The following is a 24,516-nucleotide window of genomic DNA, read 5'->3' on the forward strand; positions in this document are numbered from 1 at the left end:
CCAGGATATATGCAGCATTTTCCTAAATGTTTTCTCCTGCCTTCAATTTGCCTCTAATTGCATTAGTCACAGAGGACTACTTCCCAGGCCTCCAGCAAATCTTCTATGCTACTGCCATTCTGCTTTTACTCATATTCCTTCCTCCATCTGAAATGTGCATTGCAGACACCTCTGCCCTGAACATCTTAAGCTTCATAATTAAGTTCACATGCCACTTTTCCCTTCTATTGCTCTGGCTAGTAGTATCATTTGTCTTTTTGAGGTTTCCATCCTAGTTGGTAGCACCTTATAACACTCATCACATCCACTATGCCTTTTCATTGTATAAACATCTTGTTTCCCTTGCTAAAATATAAAACTCTGTAAGAAAAGAAGCACCATTTAGCCTTGCATTCCCTTCAATACCTAACCTGATCGGAGGGCTTCCATAAATACATATTACTCTGAATTATGTCTTTGTTTCACCTAACCTTACAGCGTACATCTGAATTTGCTTCAGAGCTCTATTTTCTCCTATCATCAAGAAGAAAAAGCTAGGGCTTCCCTGGTGGCGCAGTGGTTGAGAGTCCGCCTGCCGATGCAGGGGACACGGGTTCATGCCCCGGTCCGGGAAGATCCCACATGCTGCGGAGCGGCTGGGCCCGTGAGCCATGGCCGCTGAGCCTGCGCGTCCGGAGCCTGTGCTCTGCAACAGGAGAGGCCACAACAGTGAGAGGCCCGCATACCGCAAAAAAAAAAAGAAAAAAAAAAAAAGAAGAAAAAGCTAGAATTAAAATACACCATGGCTTAATGGAAAAAACACCAAAGCACGAGTGAGAAGACTCAAGGCTATAGTCCCTCGTCTCCTTTTGGCATCACAGTGGCTAAACCACTGTGCCAAACTTAGTTTCCTAATCTATAATATGAAGGTAACAATATCGTCTCTTGTCACGAGAAAGCATCTTATTAATTATAAAGTGTTATGTGAACATAAGAGGTCATCATTCCACAACAGACTACCAGAATTGTCAAAGATAATGTCACAAGCCTTAGGCTTAGGTAACAACGTTATGAAAATGAAAAATCTTATATATCAATTAGAAGGACCAAGAACATTCTAATATTTTTCTCCCCCAAAATAAAAGTACCTGTGAAATTGTTCAAATAAATTTCTTGGCACAAAATTCAAAAGCGTGTACTTCGTTGTCCGTATTCTGTTATTCACGTAGGTTCCAGAAAACTTTTCATACTCGTCCTTGAAGGGCTGGAGGTGGGGAACAACAACCCGGTGCTTTCCTGCCAGTCTGGGGGTCTGGGAGGACTTGCTCCTGCAGGCAAGCAAAGAGGAATAGCTGTATGGCCTCTCATGATCGTCCCTGTTTTCACCGCCAGTCAGCCGCTGCCAGTGATATCTAGCCCATTGAAGAGGCTCAGTCATGTCCAAATGCGGTGAGATCCAGGTTGTGTAGGTAATCTGGCAAAACAAAGAAAAACCCACTAAAATACTTCTCATAAGTGTCTGGAAAGTCTTAAAGAATAGTAATAATAGTAAAATTAAATTTTTTTCTATACTAAATAAACAAATGACTCAATGGCTCAAGGTATCAATGTGAGAGTAAAACGAGTCACTGGAACTCCGTTTTAACCAGATCTTTATGAAATAGAGCATACACCTTCTGCCTCATGGGCTGATCACCTGATCACCTAAGCAACAAGAGACAGCCCCTAAAAGGCTACTCCACAACTTGAGGCAAATAATTTGGGCTTACTACGTACAAGTCTCTTAATCTATCTAATCATCAGTTTTCTCATCCATGAAATGGGACTGTCACACATGTCAGGAAATTGTTGTGAGGATTAAGGGAATAACATGTAAATCATCTAGCATAAAGCCGGATATAGAGTAAGCAGTCAGTAAAACCCATTCTGTGCAAATAACAAAAATGGCCACAAATGTTTTCCATCCCTGTATGCACATCCTTTCACCCATCAAGTGGTGAAGTCTTTCTCTACCCATTGCAGCTACACTTGCCCGTGTGCCTTGCTTTGGCTAATGAAACTCTAGTAAACCTGATACAAGCAGAGGCTTGAAAAGTGCTTGCTCATGGGACTTCCTTGACTCCATTTTTCCCACTACCACATGCCTGAGCCTAGGCCGGTCTCCTGGATGATGAGTACTCCTGACCCACTTAGCAACTATTGCTCCTGTCAACATATGGATGAGGCCACTGCCTGCCAGCTGACTGCCAACATGTGAGTGTGCCCAGAGGACACAATCTAGCAGAGATGAGCTGTCCCAACTGAGCACAACCCCAACTGCCAACCCACCAAACTGTGAGTCAGTAGAAGTTACACCACCATGTTTTGGGGGTGGAGTGATAGAAAACAAACCTAACTCCTATCTAATCTCTTCCTTATTTTCCTCATTTTCAAGTGCTTCTTATTTTCCAAGAAATTCAGCCCTGACTAGAACGTATGCCCATTAATTTAAAAAAGGAAAAAAAAAAAAGCTAACATTTATTAAGAGCACACTCTATTCCAAGCACTTTGCAAAGCGTTTTACATGCCTTATCGTATCTAGTATTTATATCAATCTTATGACACAGTCATTATTTCCATTTTACGAAAGAGGAAACAGGCTTAGAGAAGTTTAGTGACATGCTGAAATTCATGTGATTAGTAAGTAGGTAAGGCTGACTCAAATCAAACCTTTCCAACACAGCAGTCTGCTTTTAACTGTTAATGTGCTTCACTTAACTTTGTAACCAGAGTAGCAGGCACTTAGTAGATGCCCAAAGTTCATCCAGCAGGCTACGAGCATGTCAGCAAATGTGTGGAGGGCAAGGTCTGGAGGCCTTGCTTTCTCTCCTTGCTTTATCAATGTCATTGCATTTACTTGATCATTTTAGGTTGGAGTGCACCTCTGGAGATTTTTAGTAAATCTGTGGGTGCATCCTGATACTATGAATTGGTAACAAAACTCCCCAGATGAATCTGATTCAGGTGGTCCATGACCGCATTTGCAGAAAAACTAGGTTATGTGCTAGAAACTACACTGGCTAGGGACACAGAGATGATTAAGACCTGGATCCTCATCCCTAGGATCTCAGGGTCTAGGTGAGGAAATAGGTACGTAAATATATAAATGCAATCCCAAGTGCAAAATAGTGTTCAAGGCACTGAAATAGTCTGGGCAAATTATTTAAGCTTGCTTCCTTCCTAAGCTTCATTTTAAGTTTATAACATGTCTATTGATTATTTTCTCTAAAGTGTTATACTAATCAGAAATTAATAGTTTCCCCCTAAGGACGTTAAAACTGTATCCCGCGTTCATGGATCTGAAATCATAAATCATTACCTAGCAGCACTGAAAGATTTGGTCCTATTCTAGTAATTCTAGTGAATCACTATTTTTAATAATCCATCCTAGCTAATATACTTCTTTACTCTATATTGGTCTTTAAGCAATCCCAAGGATTACAGTTATGTAGCATCACTTTATCACTGTATTTACAGAAAATAAGTTGAATCACAAATAATCTCACAAGAACTCATCAGATCTTTAAAATTTATATGTTCTGTGCTTCCCTGGTGGTGCAGTGGTTGAGAGTCCACCTGCCGATGCAGGGGACACGGGTTCGTGCCCCGGTCTGGGAAAATCCCACATGCCGTGGAGCGGCTGTGCCCGTGAGCCATGGCCATTGGGCCTGCGCGTCCGGAGCCCGTGCTCCGCAACAGGAGAGGCCACAACAGTGAGAGGCCCACATACCGCAAAAAAAAAAAAAAATATATATATATATATATATATGTTCTAAAGCAAACAAACAACAGGCAGAAAGTCACTTTTAATGGGAAGAATACACTGGCCTCCAAATGTGTGTATTTGTGCCTGGATATTGGACCCACAATACATAGCGTCTACTGTTAGTGAGAGAAAATACCCATAAAGTTGGTTTTATCAGTTTTATACTAGTAATGGAAACAATACAAAAAAAGTTCTACCCCATCAGTTTGCTGCCCTTTGGAGTCTGCTCTCTCATTAATTAATTACATTGATTTAAATCAGTGTAAACTGGTCAAAATAATCCTATCTTTTCAATATAATGTTTTAAAAATCTGTCTCTGAAGTAATTTGAAAAGCCTAGTTTTCACTTTGGTATAGTTGACCCTTGAACAATGTAGGGGTTAGGAGTGCCCACCTTCCTCAAAGTAGAAAATCTACCCATAACGTTTACTTGGCAATCCATTTCCACAGTTCCTAGGCATCCGCAGATTCAACCAACTAGGATTTGGTAGTATTGTAATATTTACTACTGAAAAATATCCAAGTATAAGTGGATCCCTGAAATTCAAACCTGCATTGTTCAAGGGTCAACTGCATATAAAAATAGCTTCTTAACCTATAACTAGTAATGAGAACTTGGAGTTATTAAAGTAGCTCATAACATATCCAGAAATCTCCCCAGAATAAGGATGTAAGATAGTGCTTTATCAATGAATCAATAGATAATGTAAAATACTTAACATAAGCACTAAGAGCTTTTCATGCATTTCATCCCATCAGGTGACCATTATGACAAACCTCATAGTTTTCAGAAGGTTGAAATTAGTACAATTTTATATTATTTCTGGAAACTATAAAAGAGAAGTTTTCATTTGCAATTAAATTCTTATTAAGACAGAGGAGTGTGTATCCCTCCAGGGTCCACAGTCTCACACAACAATGTAGATTCTACTTAGATTTTTAAATTTTGGAATACAATTTCTTCAGAATTCAAACTTAGAAATAATTAAACAAATACAGCATGTAGGGGGTGTTAACTTCAGGTAATTCATGGTGTATCTCAAGAACTTCACCTTTCCCCATTCACTCAGTTTCAAAGAGGCAATTCTACAAATAGAAAACATTTCACTGCCAAAGTATCCCTAGGTCCACCTTCCTCTGTGCCTTTTCACTGCCCTTAGACTTGCATTAGGTGCTCTATTCACTCACATATTGTCCTCCCCCTTCTCCCTTTTCATTCTCAAGGAATTTCAGTAAAGATAGAATTGGGGCTGGCTCACTGCCCTCTCTTCAGCATCCTCTCTCGGTCATGGAGTCTCTGTCCTACTCTCCAAGGCCCTGTGGCTTATCATTTTGTAGTGTCCCTCCCTCCCTTCAGCACTGCCACTCTTGCCTGAAAACTAATTATTGGATCAAAGGACTGATATATATAAGATAAAACAGCGGTCCCCAACCTTTTTGGCACCAGGGACCAGTTTCGTGGAAGACAGTTTTTCCACAGACAGGGGAGGGGGGGACAGTTCAGGCAGTAGCGTGAGCCATGGGGAGCGGCAGATGAAGCTTTCGCTTGCCCGTCCGCTCACCACTCACCTCTGGCCCGGGGGTGGAGAGGGGGGTTGGGGACCCCTGAGATAGAGAAGTTGTTAATGTTTTCAAGGGATTGAACAAAAAGGACCAAGTGTGGAGGTAGTTAACATGTGGTAAAAATTCTTTCAAATTTCCAGCTTAGAATTTATACCATCTTAGATCGAGGAGGAACAACCAAGGATCTATCAATATTTAGTCACTCTAGCTCAGTGCTTACAAAATTTGTTAACTGCCAGGCCAGTAAGAAATACATTCTATGATGCAACCTGGAACACAGACACACACATACACACATACAGCTAAAACAAAGTCGTACAGAACAATTCTTGCCCTTCCTACTTGCCCTGCATGCATCTTCTATTCTACTCTATTCTCTTTCTCAGTCTCTCTCATTTTAATACTGGTCAAGCTGCACTGAATTGGTTTCAAGGTTCACTAATATGTTGCTCTACACACTTTGGAGAGACACTGATTGCATGTGGATCCACATGGGTTGAAAGCATACATCGAAGTGGACAGAGCCATTTTTAGCTCCTCTGATAGTAGAGCAGTTGGACTAGAAGGCTCAGGGGAGGGCAACACTTTTCCCAGTAGCAAGAAGCCAGAAGTAGCCTTTTCATCCCTCCCCATCTACCCCAGCAAAGTTAAAAGTATACTGATACTTAGAGAAGGCTTCATTATTAATATTTCACATAAATATTCAGAAAAAATTCTTTAAGATATGAAAGGAAAGTGAATCACAGTAAATCATACCTCATCAAGAATCAGAAAGAATCATGACATTTTAAAGCTTAGACTTTAGAGATTATTTAATCTACAAGTCACATACCAGTAGCCCTTAAGCAAAATTCTACCCAATGATATATATATTTTGTATTACGGTGTTGCCAAACACATTGTTTTGCATTTTTTGAATATAGGACCAACATTTTAAAATGGAGACAAATTTATATAACATATTGATAATTAGTTTCTCTTAAAAAGAAAAAAATACAGAATATTGGGCACATATTTTCACATGGTAACAAATGTTGAAGCTTTTTCATCACAGCCCCTGACCCTAACCCTGCATTTTCTGGTTCACCTATTTTAACTGAGTGAATGAGCACTCTGATCACCACTTTTTGACCAATCAAATTCCTCCTGCTCTACAGACCCAGGTTTGAATATTGGTTGCATCACTTAATAGCTCTGTGGCCTATGTAACTGACCTCCTAGCTTCAGCTTGCTAGTGAATAAAATGAGATGCTGTTAAGAGTCATGGGGCACATTGCAGATGAACAATGTTCATTCTTTTTCCCACTCTTCTCCTTGGCTGTTTCTCAGCATAAATAAGTCAAGGTTGGAAACCCTGTAAATTGAGCTGAAGTCCGAACTTTCAACACACTGCTTGCAAATTAAAGTTGTCCAAGTCTAAGTAAATGTTCTATTTATCTGTTGATACTTGAGAAGTAAGCAGCATTCAGTAGGATACAAATAGAAACCCAAACAATCACAAAAGACAGCAAGACAGAAACTGACCTTCAGACCACCTGATCTCATCCTCAACTGTTTGCTCTAAAATTCATTCTATGTTTGTGAACAAACTGTATTCCACTTGTGCGGTGTTTCCCAAGCTCCCCCCGACTGACAGGAGTGCCCTGAGGGCCCTATTAATCACAGTCCCCTAGGCACTTCCCCTGGAGATTCTGATTCAGAGGCTATAGAATGGGGCCCATGAATGTGGAATTAAATAAGTACCCAGGTGACTTATCAAAGAGGTTGCAAAGTATAACCTATACCCTGCAGCTGTGCAAATGCTGCCCTCTCTTTCTAGCAGGCTTATCAGTCATATACCCACTCACCACACCAGCCTCTCTTCACCCTCTAGACTGTTTTAGCTTTAACTTAGAGTAGGGGAGATGGAGAAGGATCCACACAGGAGGTACAATAGGGCATTTCCCTTCTCTGCTACCATAACAGTCCTGAGCACGGCTCAGTCACGGCTCCTGCTACAGTGGGCTGCAGGTAGCTTCATTCTTCTAAGTCAGGGAACACAGCTAAGTCCTGTCCAGACTCCACAGAGTCTAATGCTTGGCCAAAGTGAGGATGATCAACAAATGAGCATCGATCATTGAATTTCATAGAAAAGAATAGTATGGGAAATGGAAACAAGAACACCCTGTTTCCTCTTTCACGGCTCAGCCTGGCTTTTCTTCCACAAAAGGAAAAGATGAAAGTTGGAGGCAACAGAAGCAGTCAATTTCAGCTTGTGACTGCATCATTCTACCTTTATTAATAGACGGAATCTACTCCTCCAGGCCTGAAAGGCTTTTTCAGGAAATCATTCTTTCCTTCTAGATTTGTAAGACCAATAAGCAAGCATATATTAGTGATTAAGAGCATAGACTCAGGAGCCAGACACGGACATCAATTCCTGGCAGCTCCACTTGCCACCTAACCTTGATCAAAGGACTGTTGTGAGGATTAAGTGAGTTAATATATGTAAAGCCCTTAGAGCAGGGTGTGAACCACAGTAAGTGCTAAGTAAAGATTAACAACTGTGGTGATAATCTGAGAAATGTTCTCCCAACTACAGTATTTATTCAGAAGTATTAACTGAGAATCGGTATGCATAGTATTGATAGTAACGCCTATACCCAGTTACTCATTTATGTTTAATTTCTTCAAGGGTATGTAACTCACACTCAACCACATGGTCACACGCAGCTTTAGCAACTTTGCTCTTCATTGAACTGGAGAATCTGCCATGCAACCAACTAGCTGAGCAGAGCAAGACGCTCTCAAGTGTTCCCAGGGGTAAACAGAGCAACGTTGTGGACAAAAGCTCCAAGGAGCAACTTATTGTGAAGGATTTTTAGGATCTTTCAAGAACATCACTCGTAATTCTAAGATTTAACTCACTCCAGGAAGAGCCGACTTGTCATGGTTTTCTGCTAATAAACCAGATGGTTCCATGCTTTATTTGATCTGATACTCTGCCACTGATTGGAACCCTGCCTTGAGAATTAACACAAAATTTTTAAAATATGCCAAGAACTAAGTGCTTAAAGGTCAATTATCACTTGGAACAAGAAAGAATGTTTTAGACCTGGATATACTACTCCTGAATGAGCTTCGGTCCTTAAAGGTAGGGAGAAAACTGAGTATTTCCTTCAAAAAAACAAAAACAAAAACAAAACTATAGTTTACACAGGTTTTATTAGTCTCCATTCCTAACTTCGTTTTTAGTTTGACAGCAAACTACTATGTGAAAATTTGGATTACAACAAACTTGCTGCTGGTTAGTGATGGAAAAATACCATTAAAGATTAACTAACTACATGAAAAGAACTGCATGTTCCTAGGCTCAGCATGGCTACTTGAAGCCTAATATTACTCAGAAATGCAGTGTCCAAAGCCACCTGAATCTAGACACCTTGCTTTAAGTGACATTAACATTTTATCTGGAATTTAGAAGTTAATTAATATGGCCACAGATCCTAAAGATCAAGATTCTTAATATGTGTTAACACTAGGAGAGAGGGATTGGATATGAGATTAACACAAACCAAAAGCTACATACACCCAATTGCCACTTATGAATATTATTGGAAAAGCTCAATAAAATTTAGCGAATGAAATACAACTCAAAAGAACGGCTGCTGGTGGTCTGGAAGGGTTGACAGCATCCTCAACTGACAGCCAGCAAGAAAAAAGAGACCTAGGTCCTACAACCACAAGGAATTGAATTCTGCCAGCAACCTGGATAAAGTTGGAAGCGGATTCTTCCCCAGAGTTTTCAGAGGAGAGCTCAGTCTGGATGACATCTTAATCTCAGCCTTTGAGAACCTGAGCAAAAAATCTAATCTCACTGTACCTGGATTTCTGACCTACAGAATTATACACTATACACTAAGCTGGAGTTGTTTTAAGCCACTAAATTTCTAATTATGTATAGAAAATTAACGCAGAGGGTCCAAAAATAGATCCTTGTATCAATAGGAAGGTAATATATGGCATAAGTGGAATTTCAACTCTGGGTAAATGGTAATTTGTTTAATAACTCTAGAATAAATGGTCATCCATCTTGAAAACAAGAAAGCTAAATTCGTACTTTATACATTAAAAATAGAGCTTTTGGGGCTTCCCTGGTGGTGCAGTGGTTGAGAGTCCGCCTGTCGATGCAGGGGACACGGGTTCGTGCCCCAGTCCGGGAAGATCCCACATGCCGCAGAGCGGCTGGGCCCGTGAGCCATGGCCACTGAGCCTGCGCGTCCAGAGCCTGTGCTCTGCAACGGGAGAGGGCACAACAGTGAGAGGCCCGCATCCCGCAAAAAAAAAAAAAAAAAAAAAAAATTTACAGTAAATTTACCAGAAGGAGATTTAGAATAATATTTTATTACTGTTAGCTGGGAAGACCTTTCCTAAGACCTTTCCTAAGCAAGAGAGAAATTAGTAAAGACAAATAATTTAGCCATTCATTTATCTATCATTTATCATATATAGTAAAAGTCATAAATAAAATCAAGAGACAAGTGCAGCTCATAATGACTGGCAAACTCTTAATATTCCTAGTATCCAAATTAGTTATACAAATTTATAAGAAAAAAATGAAATACCCAATAAAATTGGGCAAGGAATATGAATAAGCAATTCTCAGAAGAGGAAATCCAAAGGGCCAATAAATATGAAGAGACAGCCTAGTAGTCACCAGAGGTTTGCAAATTGAAGCTATCATGGAGATACTGCTTTTATCCATACAATCGATAAATCGATTAATTATAGCCAGTGCTGGTGAGGATAGGGAGACTCAAACCCCCTGGCAATGGGACTGTAAATTGCTGCAATCTTCCTCCTCCTATCACCCCACACCCCAAAATTGACAGTATCTCTCAAAACTTTAAATACATATAACAATTGACAAAGTAATTCCACTTTGGGAGTCTTACCTATAAGTATATGTACAGGATGTATGTTATAGTTGGGGTTTTTTGGCACTAACGATAACCTGGAAATATCATGAAAGTCAACTGGAAAACAGCTGACTAAATCATAACATACCCACATTATAGGATATTATGCATATATTAAAAATAACATTTCTCTCTAACCATTGACCTGGACTGATGACTATTATGTATTGAAGCAAAAAAGAAAATGACAGAGAAATGTAAATGTAACAATCCAAAATTTGTAAAAACAAACGAGGAACAAACCAAAATGACTGATCTGGGTTCAAAGAATGGTGAGAAGAAGAACTTGGACACAGTTTAAACTTCACTTTGGTTTACTACCTAATCAGTAAACAGGATTTGCAAACATCTGGGATACACACGAGTGGGTGTAGCTCCTATCACCTGCCTAGTTCCTCATGAAGCTATGACTATTTAGTAGTTTTGTCCACTGTGGGAAATGAGGAGCCCGACGGGTCACAAGATCCTGGAACACAAGCCCACTGCCTTTTCAAATTCTTAGGCTGTAAGAGGGTCACATTATCACAGAAGGGTCTACTGATTAACAACCAAGGACTATCTTCTTTCACCACAGATTCATAGGTCTAGGTTCCATTTCTTACTGCATTGTTGAATCTACAGTTGGCCTGGCCTTGGCTTACTTCACTTGATAACACAAACTGCCTGGATGTGTGTATGTTTATATACATTTGCAAGGACATGAATAAAAGTATAGAATAATTCACATGAGGCTGTAAAAATTGGTTATTTCAAGGAGGGAATAAATAGAAAGAGACTGTTAACTTTTCTTTCTTTTCTTTTTTACATTGAAAATGTACTGATTTATAATTTTTTTAAATTAAAGTGTTTGAAGGAAGAAGTTGTAACTAATTGCTATGAAACAGTCTAATGCTGCCGTTAGCATTAGGTCTGCATGATGCTACATGATCCAATATTTCTTTCACTCGGAGAAGTTGATAAAAACATAAAGTTCTGAAATTTACAAGTTATCAATTTTAATCATAAAATCAATTAAGTTCAAAAGTAAATATAAACCAAGAATCGCTTAGAGAATAAATGCTAACACTTCTATAATGATTATTACTGCTTACGAAATACATTTCACATGTTTAAATTTCACAACTTGGTGTGGAGTTTCATTTCCATTTTTCAGAGGAAAAAACAAAAGGTCAGAGAAGGTTTTAGAACTCAAGGCACACAATTTTTTACTCCAAAGGCATGCCGTTCCAACTATACAGTCCTATTTATATATAAAATTAAAAATAATGAAATATAATCATTTTAAGCTAAATTATTTCTAACTAGGGTCTTTATTATTTTTTCTAGATATGAAAAACAAGTCATTCCAGTGAGAGGCCCATGCACCGCGATGAAGAGTGGCCCCCGCTCGCCGCAACTAGGGAAAGCCCTCGCACAGAAACGAAGACCCAACACAGCCAAAAATAAATTTAAAAAAAAATTTAAAAAAAAAAAAATAAAAACAAGTCATTCAATAAGAGTATACCTAAAATAACATACCATACTATGTTCCTTCTTGTACACAAATGTACTTGAAAGCAGACAGTTCTCAAAAAACCTGTTTCCCTTAATGAATGTTTAATGAAGCTTGTAGCAGGGCAGATTACCAAAGGTAAATATAGGATAATGAATTCCCATGGGCCCAGTTAGTACTTTAAAATTTCCGAGGTCATCACCAGCCAACGAACAACTTGGAATATATACATGATCTCACTCATCTTACAAAGAAAAACATTCTTGTGCATGGTCATTTCAAGATGCTCTGCTTGTGGCTATCAAACTCCAGCATGCATCAGAATATCCTAAGTCACACCCTTGTGTGTCTGATTCAGCAGGTCTGGGGTGGGGCTCAAGAATCAACATGTTTAACAAGTTTCCAGGTAGTGCCAGTGTGCTGGTCCTGGGACCCACCTGGAGAACAACTGCTTTATGTTAAATAACCTTATTTCAAAATATATAGTTGTAATTAAGAGTGACCAGTTTATTAGATATCACTCCTGGTTTGGGGAAGCCCATCACCTTTCAGACTAAGGTTATGTACCAATGACTTGACAGCAGATACAAGCAGACCCTCTCGTCTGAGGCTAGAATTAACTAAAATAATGAAGGTCTAGTTTACACAAAAAATCCCCAGAGGTTGGTGACAGGCCTTCAGGGTTGATTCTTTCTGCAGATTTAATACAGTTACAATGTTTCAACCAACATTTCCAAAAACTTGGCAAGGTAGAACAATGGGTCCAGGTCTTGACAGACTATCCTCTCAACCAAGATGAGAAAACACTAACACAATATCAAAGTTCTCATATGTTCCAAGCCTTGGAAGAAAGAGAAGTTACCTAACAGGGTCAATAAAAAATAGAGAAATTTTATAGCTATAGGTTTCTGAGAATAAGACCGGAACTGTTTTGCAGTAGACTCAAAATATGAGAGTCTCCTTGACCTGTATGTCACAGGTAACCCTCCCCCTGAGCCCTGACAAAACTTGGGCTGGTTCCAAACTGAGTCATCTCTGACTTGTCCAACTCTCTCTATAAGTGGCTTAGTACCTCAAGGAGACCAATTCCTTATCTGACGGGTAATAATGATGGCAGCAAGATCATCTGATGTCTTTGTTGGTTTCTCTGTTGCATCATGTGTCAGGGTAACATGTTGGCTCCCTTAGTAATGACTGTCCTGCCATCTACAAAAGGAGAATGTTTTTCTTCACCCCACGTAATCTTTGAAAAAGAAGATAAATATGAACCATTGTAGATGTGTCTAATATAGGCTTTGGTGATTACAAGGGTCAATTTATTTAGTGGAAAAAGTGTGGCTCTTGAATAACAAAGTTATATAATCCTCAGGGTTATTCATTAGGTGGAAGGAATCAGATTTGCCAAATAAAGTCATCTTGGAGTTCTGCATGTTATTTAATATTTCCTGTTAATTGAACTTCTTGAACTAACTCTCCAGTAGAAGTACATACTCTATATTTTAGAAATAAACAAAAGGACAGGCTAGGGTAATACATCACCAAAAACATGGAACTAAAGTAATTACTTTTGATAATTGGTTATTATTATCATGAAAGGAAGTGCTATACAGGTATATAAGAAGCTAAGTCATAGTATCTTTCACTTTGACCACTAAGAAATCTTTGTGACAGTTTTGTCATTTTTAGGATGCTAAAGAGGAAAAAGTCAACTCTACTCAAGCACATAACCCTTTTTAGAAAAGAGTGCTTAAACCAAGCTCACTCAGTCCCAATTCATTCAACAACCATGACCTGAAAAATAGACACTATGGCTGATAGTGGGGAGACAGAAACAAAAGATACTGTTCTACATCAGAGAAGCATCCTCTAACTCAGACTGAGGGAAAGAACCCTCTACAGCAAGGAGTAACAGGCTTATATCAAATTAAAAATTTCAAATACAACATGTATATTTTGAAAGACGGCAGAAGTATAAAATATAACTGGGACATATAGATGCATTGTTTTATTCTGGAAAAAGTTGCCCATTCTTAGTGTTCCCAAACTTATATTAAATATAAAGAGTTTCTTCAATTCTCTCCTGTGAGAATAAAGCCTACACATACACACACACAAAATCTCCAGCTAGACACTGAAAGGTTTACCTCTCTTCTTCAATATACCTCAGCTTTCTTGAAGGGACCACACATCTAAATCAGTTACCTTTCACTGATGCATTGGCTCCAAATTGAATTAAGCTAGCAAAAAGACAGAAAATGTTGCAATTATATGTGTGTATCTCTGTTATTGGGAACTAAAAAAAAAATCTCACCCATACTCATAATGAGTTCCCACTCTGCCTTAGTCTATTCTTCTTTTTTAAATTTAATTTTATTTATTTTTTTATACAGCAGGTTCTTATTGTCTTAGTCTATTCTTAACGCTGAAAAAATCAAACATATATTAAAATGTTAATGATACTAATCATTAATACTATGTTTTGACATTGGCAATCCTAGATGCTCCTAAAATAATGTTATTGAAATGACAGAAAAGCATGTTTTTGACATTCAGTTATTCAACTCTAATAAAAGATTATTAACTCAATAAACCTAAGATCATAACAACATCTACCATTTATACATGCCAAGTTCTGTGCTCAGGACAAATATACATTAACTTTAATTCTTACAACAAAGTACATATTATTATCCCCACTTACATATGAAGAAATTGAGGCTCAGAGTGAGAAATTCACCCAAGTGACACAGCTTGGTAAGTGGTTACCCAAGTTTAATCCAAATATCTCAGATGGAGTGAGAGCCTTTGCGGTCATTAGAAGGCTCTGATACCAGGCAGAAACACTTGAGCAATAGGTTGGCAGGAGGCATACAGCATCTGGCAACCTACCAAAGAATGTGAGGGTTGGGAGAAAGGATAGGAATAATATAAGGAAAAAAGAACTTAAGTCATTTAGAAGAAAAAAATACTAAGCTTACTTCATTTGAAAAAACAGGGACTTCCCTGGTGGCACGGTGGCTAAGAATTTGCCTTCTAATGCAGGGGACATGGGTTCAATCCCTGGTCAGGGAACTAGATCCCACATACATGCCTCAACTAAGAGTTCACATACCACAACTAAGGAGTCCACCGGCTGCAACTAAGAGTTCACATGTCACAACTGAGGAGCCCATCAGCTGCAACTAAGGAAACCATGAGCTGCAACTAAGGAGCAGGTGGGCTGCAACTAAGGAGCCTGCGAGCCATAACTAAGGAGCCTGTGAGCCACAACTAAGGGGCCGGCCAGCCACAGCTAAGACCCAGTGCAACCAATACATAAATAATTTTTTTTTAACGTGTACACTTTAACTTTAAAAAGAAAACTAAAGCTAACAAACTCAAATATTTGTGTTTAAGTTTAAAAAATTAATTAGACGTATTTCATAGAAAGCTCTTCCATATATTTGAAATATGATTCACTATATGAAAGTAACATTTATTTAAAATAAATGATTCATTTTTAACCTGACTTCAAAATTCTCTGACCCCACAGGGACCTCTAAGCAACTGACCACCCACCCTGTTCTCACTGCCTTTTATTCTTGCATGGCTGCACTTCCTTGCTTACACAGTCTGAATTCTGTGGTCAACAGTGCTATCACTTCCTTGTACATTCTCTCAGCCTCTTAGCTCCTCTTTCACTTCTTTCTTGGCAAAACCCTTACCCTCGTTATATTCAAATTGGTTAGATCTAAATCTCTACACACTCTGTTCCAATATCTGCAAGTTGAAAGTGTCTGAGAGAAATATACAAGGTCCCTGATTAGTGTCAATTTTTGTTGTTGTTGTTGTTATGTTTTGCCCTCATAATGGCAGCAACATTCTCAGAAAAATGCTAAGGAACTGGAAATAAGTAAGAACATATGCAAAGATATGGTGACAAAGAAGTTTCCAGCATGTTTAGTGTCACTTTAAATTCTTGACCACGAACCACAAGTTGGCCAGACATGCTGACTGCAATCATACCGCGTTTCTAGTCTTCACTTTCCCACTTTTATAGCCAACTGTTTTAGACTTTCTCCTCTCTCCTCTAATTTTCCATAGCTCTCTCAACTTTCCTCCTGCTGATGACATGTCTCTATTTTACTGAGAAAACCAAAGCCATCAGAAGAGAATTTCTACAGATTCCCCCCACATAACCACCTTCCAGCACAGAGCTCTTTCCTAAAAATTCCAGATGTGTACCTTTGACAGCCAACTAGGCAGCTCATCTCCATTCGGGTTCATCTCCAAATGGTAACGTGCAAAACGGAGCTCCTGATACTCCCCCACCAAAACCTGCTTCCTCCACAGATCAGCCCTGTCAGTTGCTGCAGCTCCATCCTTCTAGATCCTCAGCCCAAAGACCTTTGAGCCATCCTGGATCCTGTTCCTCACAACCCACATACAGTCAGTCAGCAAATTCTGTTGGCTCTCCCTTTAAAATATATCTGGATCCTCACTGCTTGGCATCACCTCCACCACTATCGCCCTAGTCTGACCCTACTACCTGTCCTATTAACACTTCATTTAGACCCCAACAATTTAAAACTTTTTCCACAGTTTAAAACTCTCTAAAGGCTCCCATGTGAATTATAATAACAGCCATCAGTGCCACACATACCTGACTCCCCGTGTCCTCTCCAACCAATTCCTCCTCTCCTCCTTTATTCCACCCCCTACACAGCCTTGTCTCAGCAATCCCTATTCTCCTTCCCTTTCTTATTTTTCATAGAATTTTAAGTCACTTTCTAACAATCTATAACTAGTTTTGCATTTTAGCTCTTGTTGTCTCCCCACCCCCATCAGAGTGGGAGTTTCTATCTCCTTTGTCCACTGACGTAATCTAGGCTTAGAACAGTATCAGACACAGAGCAGACTTCCAATACATATTCGTGGAATAGACATACGAATAAATGAATAAAATAACACCTCTCTTATATGCAGTAACGACCAGAATACCCTAACAACCACCAACTCTAGAAGTGATATAAGCTTAGTTATCTCACAATATCTTAGTTATTTCATGATGTTACAGCTTGTATTATACATGCTAAACTATAGTTTATATTAAGATCTACAGCATGTAACCCTAAAATGGCTGCTAACAAGACTGCAAAAAAGACATAAAAAAGGAAATAAAACAAGTAGAATCTATCTTTTAAAATAGATGAGGTATTTGAATTTCATTGTTCTAAGAAGTTCTTCTGAATAATCTATTTTTTCAGAAGGTTTAAAGTTTATCCCTTAAGTATCAAAACAATTTCATCATGACAGAAATCATTATAAATGTGTTCTCAATTTTCCTACATTTTATACAGCACTTTCAAGAAATTTTCTTCTGAGAATTCAGCACCAATACTCAAAGCACCAATTATTGCAAAGTACTGTATAAAGTGATGCCTTCAGGGTCTTCAGAGGCATATCCATAGGTTTTCATCCAGCAGTTGAAGACCTCCATGTTTTGAATGCTCCCATCTGATTTCATAGGTTTGTATCTCCCTTGGCTGCCCAAATTATCTGCCTTTATCAAGATTGAACTTATACTTCCAACTACCTTAGAACAAAAAAATAAATTGAATTAACAACCTCAATGGTCTTCAGGGAGCAGAATATAGAAACTTAGAAGGCTTATTTAGTGAAACCTACTCTCACTGTTCAGAGATAGCTTCTCCTTATATTTGTTTAATAAATAGGTACCAAAAAGCTATCATGTGTCAGCCAAGTACTGTTCCAGGCACTGCACACAAAATGATGAAATGTTCTATGTAAACTCCGTGGTTCTTGTCCTCAAAGAGCACACAGTCCAGGAGAGGGATCAGGCATGAAGTTCATGAGATTCCCTCATTACCTGAGATACTTCAGAGATTAATCCCCATGAGACAAATTTTGACATGTTTATGGCCAGGACACTATTTATGGCAGCAAATACTCAGAGCATTAAAACATTAACCAATAGGTAAGTTCTGAAATGGAGCTAGACCAGATAAGTGCTCATTTTGAAAACTAGAGCCAAAGTACCTTTTTAAACTGGCAGAACACAAATTTCCTAGTGTGCTATCTCATACTCATTTATATGAAAGAGGGCAACCTTTAGCTCTATGTGATAAGCTGTGTATTTGTGTGTGTGTGTGTGTGTGTAAAACATGATAAACACACTATTGTAATCTAAAGATATGCTTTACAAGATTATTCAAAAGAAAGGGGAATGAGCTATGATTATTTGTTTCATATCTGCTCTATATGACCATCTGGTTCACTGCTTTAACCAGTAAGTGGACAATGCCCAACACATGGCAAGTACTCAATGAATATTTTGAAATAAATTAACTAGTGTCATGTTCATGGTGGTATACTATGCATCCAGGGAATGAGTATTCTTCAAATAAGAAAAATCTCAAGAAGATAAAGGTCAAGCGATCAAAAAAGTATGCAAAAAGTATTGCTGAATGATGGAATGGGGTTCTTTGCTGGGATTCTACTTGGTTAATTCCATCCTGATCTTTGAAATCCAAGGTGACCTAAAGCCACTACCTTTACCAGAGATGACAATTACATTTGTCCTCAGATTGTTGATGACTTAAGTTGTGTTAAATCAGTGATCCTTGACTGGCTGCAATTCCTGCCTACCTTCAGGGACATTTGATAGTACCTAGACAATTTTCTGGTTGTCACAACTGAGGGGGTGAGGGCTAATGGAGAGAGGCCATGGATACTATTATAACGCACAGGACAGCCCCCCAAAGCAAATAATACTCTGGCCCCAAATGCCAATAATGCCACTGCTGAAAATGCTGGCCTACAGCAAGCCACCACGCTGGTTCAAGGGAGAGGTAACTAGCAGAGTGCAGTACTAGCAGTATACAGTACTTCAGTCAGTCATGAGCTCAAATACTGATTCTAACCATTCAGCCCCAGTGAGACTTTGTATAATCCTCAGTTTCCCCATCAGGAAAATAAGACCTTCTCTTCAGGTTTGTTGTAAGGAGTTAATATATGAAAGGTAAATGACACATAATAGACCAATATTATGAGTGCACTTACTAACTGTTTGATGCCAACATCTCAGCCAGGTAGCAAAAGTATTTTAAAGATAAGATTAGTCAGCCCTGAACCAAGATGGTGGAGTAGAAGGACGTGCTCTCACTACCTCTTGTGAGAACACCAGAATCACAACTAGCTGCTGGACAATCATACACAAGAAGACACTGGAACTCACCAAAAAAGATACCCCACATAAAAAGCCAAAGGAGAAGCCACAATGAGACAGTAGGAGGGGCGCAATCACAGTAACATCAAATCCCATAACTGCTGGGTGGGTGACTCACAGACTGGAAAACACTTATACCATAGAGGTCCACCCACTGGAGTGAAAGTTCTGAGCCCCACGTCAGGCTTCCCAATCTGGGCATCGGCAATGGGAGGAGGAATTCCTAGAGAATCAGACTTTGAAGGCTAGTGGGATTTGATTGCAGGACTTTGACAGGACCGGGGGAAACAGAGACTCCAGTCTTAGAGGGCACACACAAAGTAGTGTGCACATCAGGACCCAGGGGAAGGAGCAGTGAACCCAGGGGAGATAGAAACAGACCTACCTGCTAGTGTTGGAGGGTCTCCTGCAGAGGCGGGGGTGCCTGTGGCTCACCGTGGGGAAAAGGACACTGGCAGCAGAAGTTCTGCGAAGTACTCCTTGGCGCGAGCCCCCCCAGAATCTGTCATTAGCCCCACCGAAGAGTCCAGGTAGTCTCCAGTGTTGCTTTGCCTCAGGCCAAACAACCAACAGGGAGGGACTCCAGCCCCACCCATCAGCAGTCAAGTGGATTAAAGTTTTACTGAACTCTGCCACCAGAGCAACAGTCAGCTCTACCCACCACCAGTCCAGCCTATCAAGCCTCTTAGATAGCCTCATCCACCAGAGGGCAGACAGCAGAAGCAAGAACTACAATCCTGAAGCCTGTGGAAAAAAACCCACATTCACAGAAAGACAGACAAGATGGAAAGGCAGAGGGCTATGTACCAGATGAAGGAACAAGATAAAACCTCAGAAAAACAACTAAATGAAGCGGAGATAGGCAACCATCCAGAAAAAGAATTCAGAATAATGATAGTGAAGATGATCCAGGACCTCGGAATGGAGGCAAAGATCAAGAAGATGCAAGATATGTTTAACAAAGACCTAGAAGAATTAAAGAACAAACAAACAGAGGTGAACAATACAATAACGGAAACGAAAACTACACTAGAAGAATCAATAGCAGAATAACTGAGGCAGAAGAATGGATAAGTGACCTGGAAGACAGAATGGTGGAATTCACTGCTGCAGAACAGAATAAAGAAAAATGGATGAAAAGAAATGAAGACAGCTTAAGAGACCTCTGGGATAACGTTAAACGCAACAACATTCGCATGACAGGGGTCCCAGAAGGAGAAGAGAGAGAGAAAGGACCAGAGAAAATATTTGAAGAGAATATAGTCGAAAAATTCCCTAACATGGGAAAGGAAATAGCCACCTAAGTCCAGGAAGAGCATACAGTCCCATACAGGATAAACCCAAGGAGAAACTTGCCCAGACAGATACTAATCAAATTAGCAAAAATTAAACACACAAAAAAATTATTGAAAGTAGCAAGGGAAAAACAACAAATAACATACAAGGGAACTCCCATAAGGTTAACAGCTGATTTCTCAGCAGAAACGGTAAAAGCCAGAAGGGAGAGGCATGATATACTTAAAGTGATGAAAGGGAAGAAACTACAACCAAGATTACTCTACCCAGCAAGGATCTCATTCAGATTCGATGGAAAAGTCAAAAGCTTTACGGACAAGCAAAAGCTAAGAGAATTCAGCACCACCAAAACAGCTCTACAAAAAATGCTAAAGGAACTTCTCTAAGTGGGAAACACAAGAGAAGAAAAGGACCTACAAAAACAAACCCAAAACAATTAATAGTCATAGGAACATACATATCAATAATTACCTTAAATGTGAATGGATTAAATGCTCCAACCAAAGACACAGGCTTGCTGAATGGATAAAAAACAAGACCCATATATATGCTGTCTACAAGAGACCCACTTCAGACCTAGGGACACATACAGACTGAAAGTGAGGGGATGGAAAAAGATATTCCATGCAAATGGAAATCAAGAGAAAGCTGGAGTAACAATACTAATATCAGAAAAACCTCAAGTAAACAATCTAAACTTACACCTAAAGGAACTAGAGTAAGAAGAACAAACAAAACCCAAAGTTAGCAGAAGGAAAGAAATCAGAAAGGTCAGAGCAGAAGTAAATGAAATAGAAACAAAGAAAACAATAGCAAAGATCAGTAAAACTAAAAGCTGGTTCTTTGGGAAGATAAACAAAATTGATAACCCATTAGCCAGACTCATCAAGAAAAAGAGGGAGAGGACTCAAATCAATAAAATTAGAAATGAAAAAGGAGAAGTTGCAACAGACACTGCAGAAATACAAAGCATCCTAAGAGACTACTACAAGCAACTCTATGCCAATAAAATGGACAACCTGGAAGAAATGGACAAATTTTTAGAAAGGTATAACGTTCCAAGACTGAACCAGGAAGAAACAGAAAATATGAACAGACCAATCACAAGTAATGAAATGGAAACTGTGATTAAAAATCTTCCAACAAACAAAAGTCCAGGACCAGATGGCTTCACAGGTGACTTCTATCAAACATTTAGAGAAGAGCTAACACTCATCCTTCTCAAACTCTTCCAAAAAATTGCACATGAAGGAACACTCCCAAACTCATTCTATGAGGCCACCATCACCCTGATACCAAAACCAAACAAAGATACTACAAAAAAGAAAATCACAGACCAATATCACTGATGAATATAGATGCAAAAATCCTCAACAAAATAAGAGCAAACAGAATACAACAACACATTAAAAGGATCATACACCAAGATCAAGTGGGATTTATCCCAGGGATGCAAGGATTCTTCAATATACGCAAATCAATCAGTGTGATACACCATTTTAACAAACTGAAGAAGAAAAACCATATGATCATCTCAATAGATGCAGAAAAAGCTTTTGACAAAATTCAACACCCATTTATGATAAAAACTCTCCAGAAAGTGGGCCTAGAGGGAACCTACCTCAACATAATAAAGGCCATATAAGACAAACCCACAGCAAACATCATTCTCAATGGTGAAAAACTGAAAGCATTTCCTCTAAGATCAGGAAAAAGACAAGGATGTCCACTCTCACCACTATTATTCAACATAGTTTTGGAAGTCCTAGCCACGGCAATCAGAGAAGAAAAAGAAATAAAAGGAATACAAATTGGAAAAGAAGAATTAACTGTCACTGTTTGCAGATGACATGATACTATACATAGAGAATCCTAAAGATGCCACCAGAAAACTACTAGAGCTAACCAATGAATCTGGTAAAGTTGCAGGATACAAAACTAATGCACAGATATCTCTTGCATTCCTATACACTAATGATGAAAAATCTGAAAGAGAAATTCAGGAAACACTCCCATTTACCATTGCAACAAAAAGAATAAAATACCTAGGAATAAACCTAACTAGGGAGATGAAAGACCTGTATGCAGAAAACTATAAGACATTGATGAAAGAAATTAAAGATGATATGAACAAATGGAGAGATATACCATGTTCTTGGACTGGAAGAACCAACATTGTGAAAATGACTATACTACCCAAAGCAATCTACAGATTCAATGCAATCCCTAACAAATTACCAAAAGCATTTTTTATAGAACTAGAACAAAAAATCTTAAAATTTGTATGGAGACACAAAAGACCCCGAATAGCCAAAGCAGTCTTGAGGGAAAAAAACAGAGCTGGAGGAATCAGACTCCCTGACTTCAGACTATACTACAAAGCTACAGTAATCAAGACAATATGGTACTGGCACAAAAACAGAAACACAGATCAATGGAACAGGATAGAAAGCCCCCAGATAAACCCACACACCTATGGTCAACTAATCTATGACAAAGGAGGCAAGGATATACAATGAAGAAAAGACAGTCTCTTCAATATGTGGTGCTGGGGAAACTGGACAGCTACATGTAGAAGAATGAAATTAGAACAATCCCTAACACCATACACAAAAATAAACTCAAAGTGGATTAGAGACCTAAATGTAAGACCAGACACTATCAAACTCTTAGAGGAAAACATAGGAAGAATACTCTTTGGCATAAATCACAGCAAGATCTTTTTTGATCCACTTCCTAGAGTAATGGAAATAAAAACAAAAATAAACAAATGGGACCTAATGAAACTTAAAAGCTTTTGCACAGCAAAGGAAACCATAAACAAGACAAAAAGACAACCCTCAGAATGGGAGAAAATACTTGCAAATGAATCAACAGACAAAGGATTAATCTCCAAAATTTACAAGCAGCTCATGCAGCTCAATATTACAAAAACAAACAACCCAATCCAAAAATGGACAGAAGACCTAAATAGACCTTTCTCCAAAGAAGACATACAGATGGCCAAGAAGTACATGAAAAGCTGCTCACCATCACTAATTATTAGAGAAATGCAAATCAAAACTACACTGAGGTATCACCTCACACCAGTTAGAATGGGCATCATCAGAAAATCTACAAAGAACAAATGCTAGAGAGGGTGTGGAGGAAAGGGAACCCTTTTGCACTGTTGGTGGGAATGTAAATTGATACAGCCACCATGGAGAACAGTATGGAGGTTCCTTAAAAAACTAAAAATAGAATTACCATATGATCCAGCAATCCCACTACTGGGCATATACCCAGAGAAAACCATAATTCAAAAAGACACATGCTTCCCAATGTTCATTGCAGCACTATTTACAATAGCCAGGTCTTGGAAGCAACTTAAATGCCCATCAACAGACGAATGGATAAAGAAGATGTGGTACATATATACAATGGAATATTACTCAGCCATAAAAAGGAACAAAATTGGGTCATTTGTTGAGACGTGGATGGATCTAGAGACTGTCATACAGAGTAAATTAAGTCAGAAAGAGAAAAACAACTATCGTATATTAACACATATATGTGGAACCTAGAAAAGTGATACAGATGAACTGGTTTGTAGGGCAGAAATTGAGACACAGATGTAGAGAACAAACATATGGACACCAAGGCAGGTAAGTGGCGGGGGGGTGGTGGTGGGATGAACTGGGAGATTGGGATTGACATGTATAGACTGATGTGTATAAAATTGATGACTAATAAGAACCTGCTGTCTAAAAAAATAAAACAAAATTCAAACAGACAAAAAGATAAGGTTAGTAACTTAAATAGGACATTCAGAATTTTAAAGCTGGAAAAAAACTCTTAAGTATCCAACTAAATATTTTATAAACAAGAAAACTGAGATTCAGGACATTGACTTACCCAGTATTACACATCAAATCAGTGGCAGCTCATTAAAAATAAACCAGCTTATTCTCTCCACTACCATTTTATTACTTACATACATATATAGGCTTTCATTAATTTCTAAATTATGTCATGACTTATGAATTTGTCATAAATTAGTTAAATCAATTTGAATACAAGATTTTATGCCTGCTAAGATTTTATATTATAGTATCCTTAGACATTAAAATAACCAAGATTTATTCAGATTTATATCTATCTGAAAAGTTTCTCAGCTAATTTTTAGGATCTGCCCTATTGTTTCAGTTTCATCCAA

General features: G+C 38.8%; 1 protein-coding gene across 2 annotated transcripts in view; it reads right to left on the bottom strand.

Moving 5' to 3' along the window:
• ATP10D (ATPase phospholipid transporting 10D (putative)) overlaps positions 1 to 24,516 on the bottom strand; it is a 128,691-nt gene that overhangs the window by 89,502 nt on the left and 14,673 nt on the right. Inside the window, exons 2-3 of one of the 2 annotated variants that reach the window (XM_081235501.1) lie at positions 14,499 to 14,682; positions 1,128 to 1,453 (exon numbers count right to left, since the gene is read on the bottom strand). In XM_081235501.1, the coding sequence (XP_081091627.1) occupies positions 1,128 to 1,417 (290 nt within the window). In that variant the 5' untranslated portion in view covers positions 1,418 to 1,453; positions 14,499 to 14,682. The remainder of the gene's footprint in view (positions 1 to 1,127; positions 1,454 to 14,498; positions 14,683 to 24,516) is intronic. The other variant, XM_081235500.1, reaches the window with a different exon arrangement.

This window comes from Mesoplodon bidens (genome assembly GCF_964165515.1).
Source record: "Mesoplodon bidens genome assembly, chromosome: 1".
NCBI classification, from domain to species: Eukaryota; Metazoa; Chordata; class Mammalia; order Artiodactyla; family Ziphiidae; genus Mesoplodon; species Mesoplodon bidens.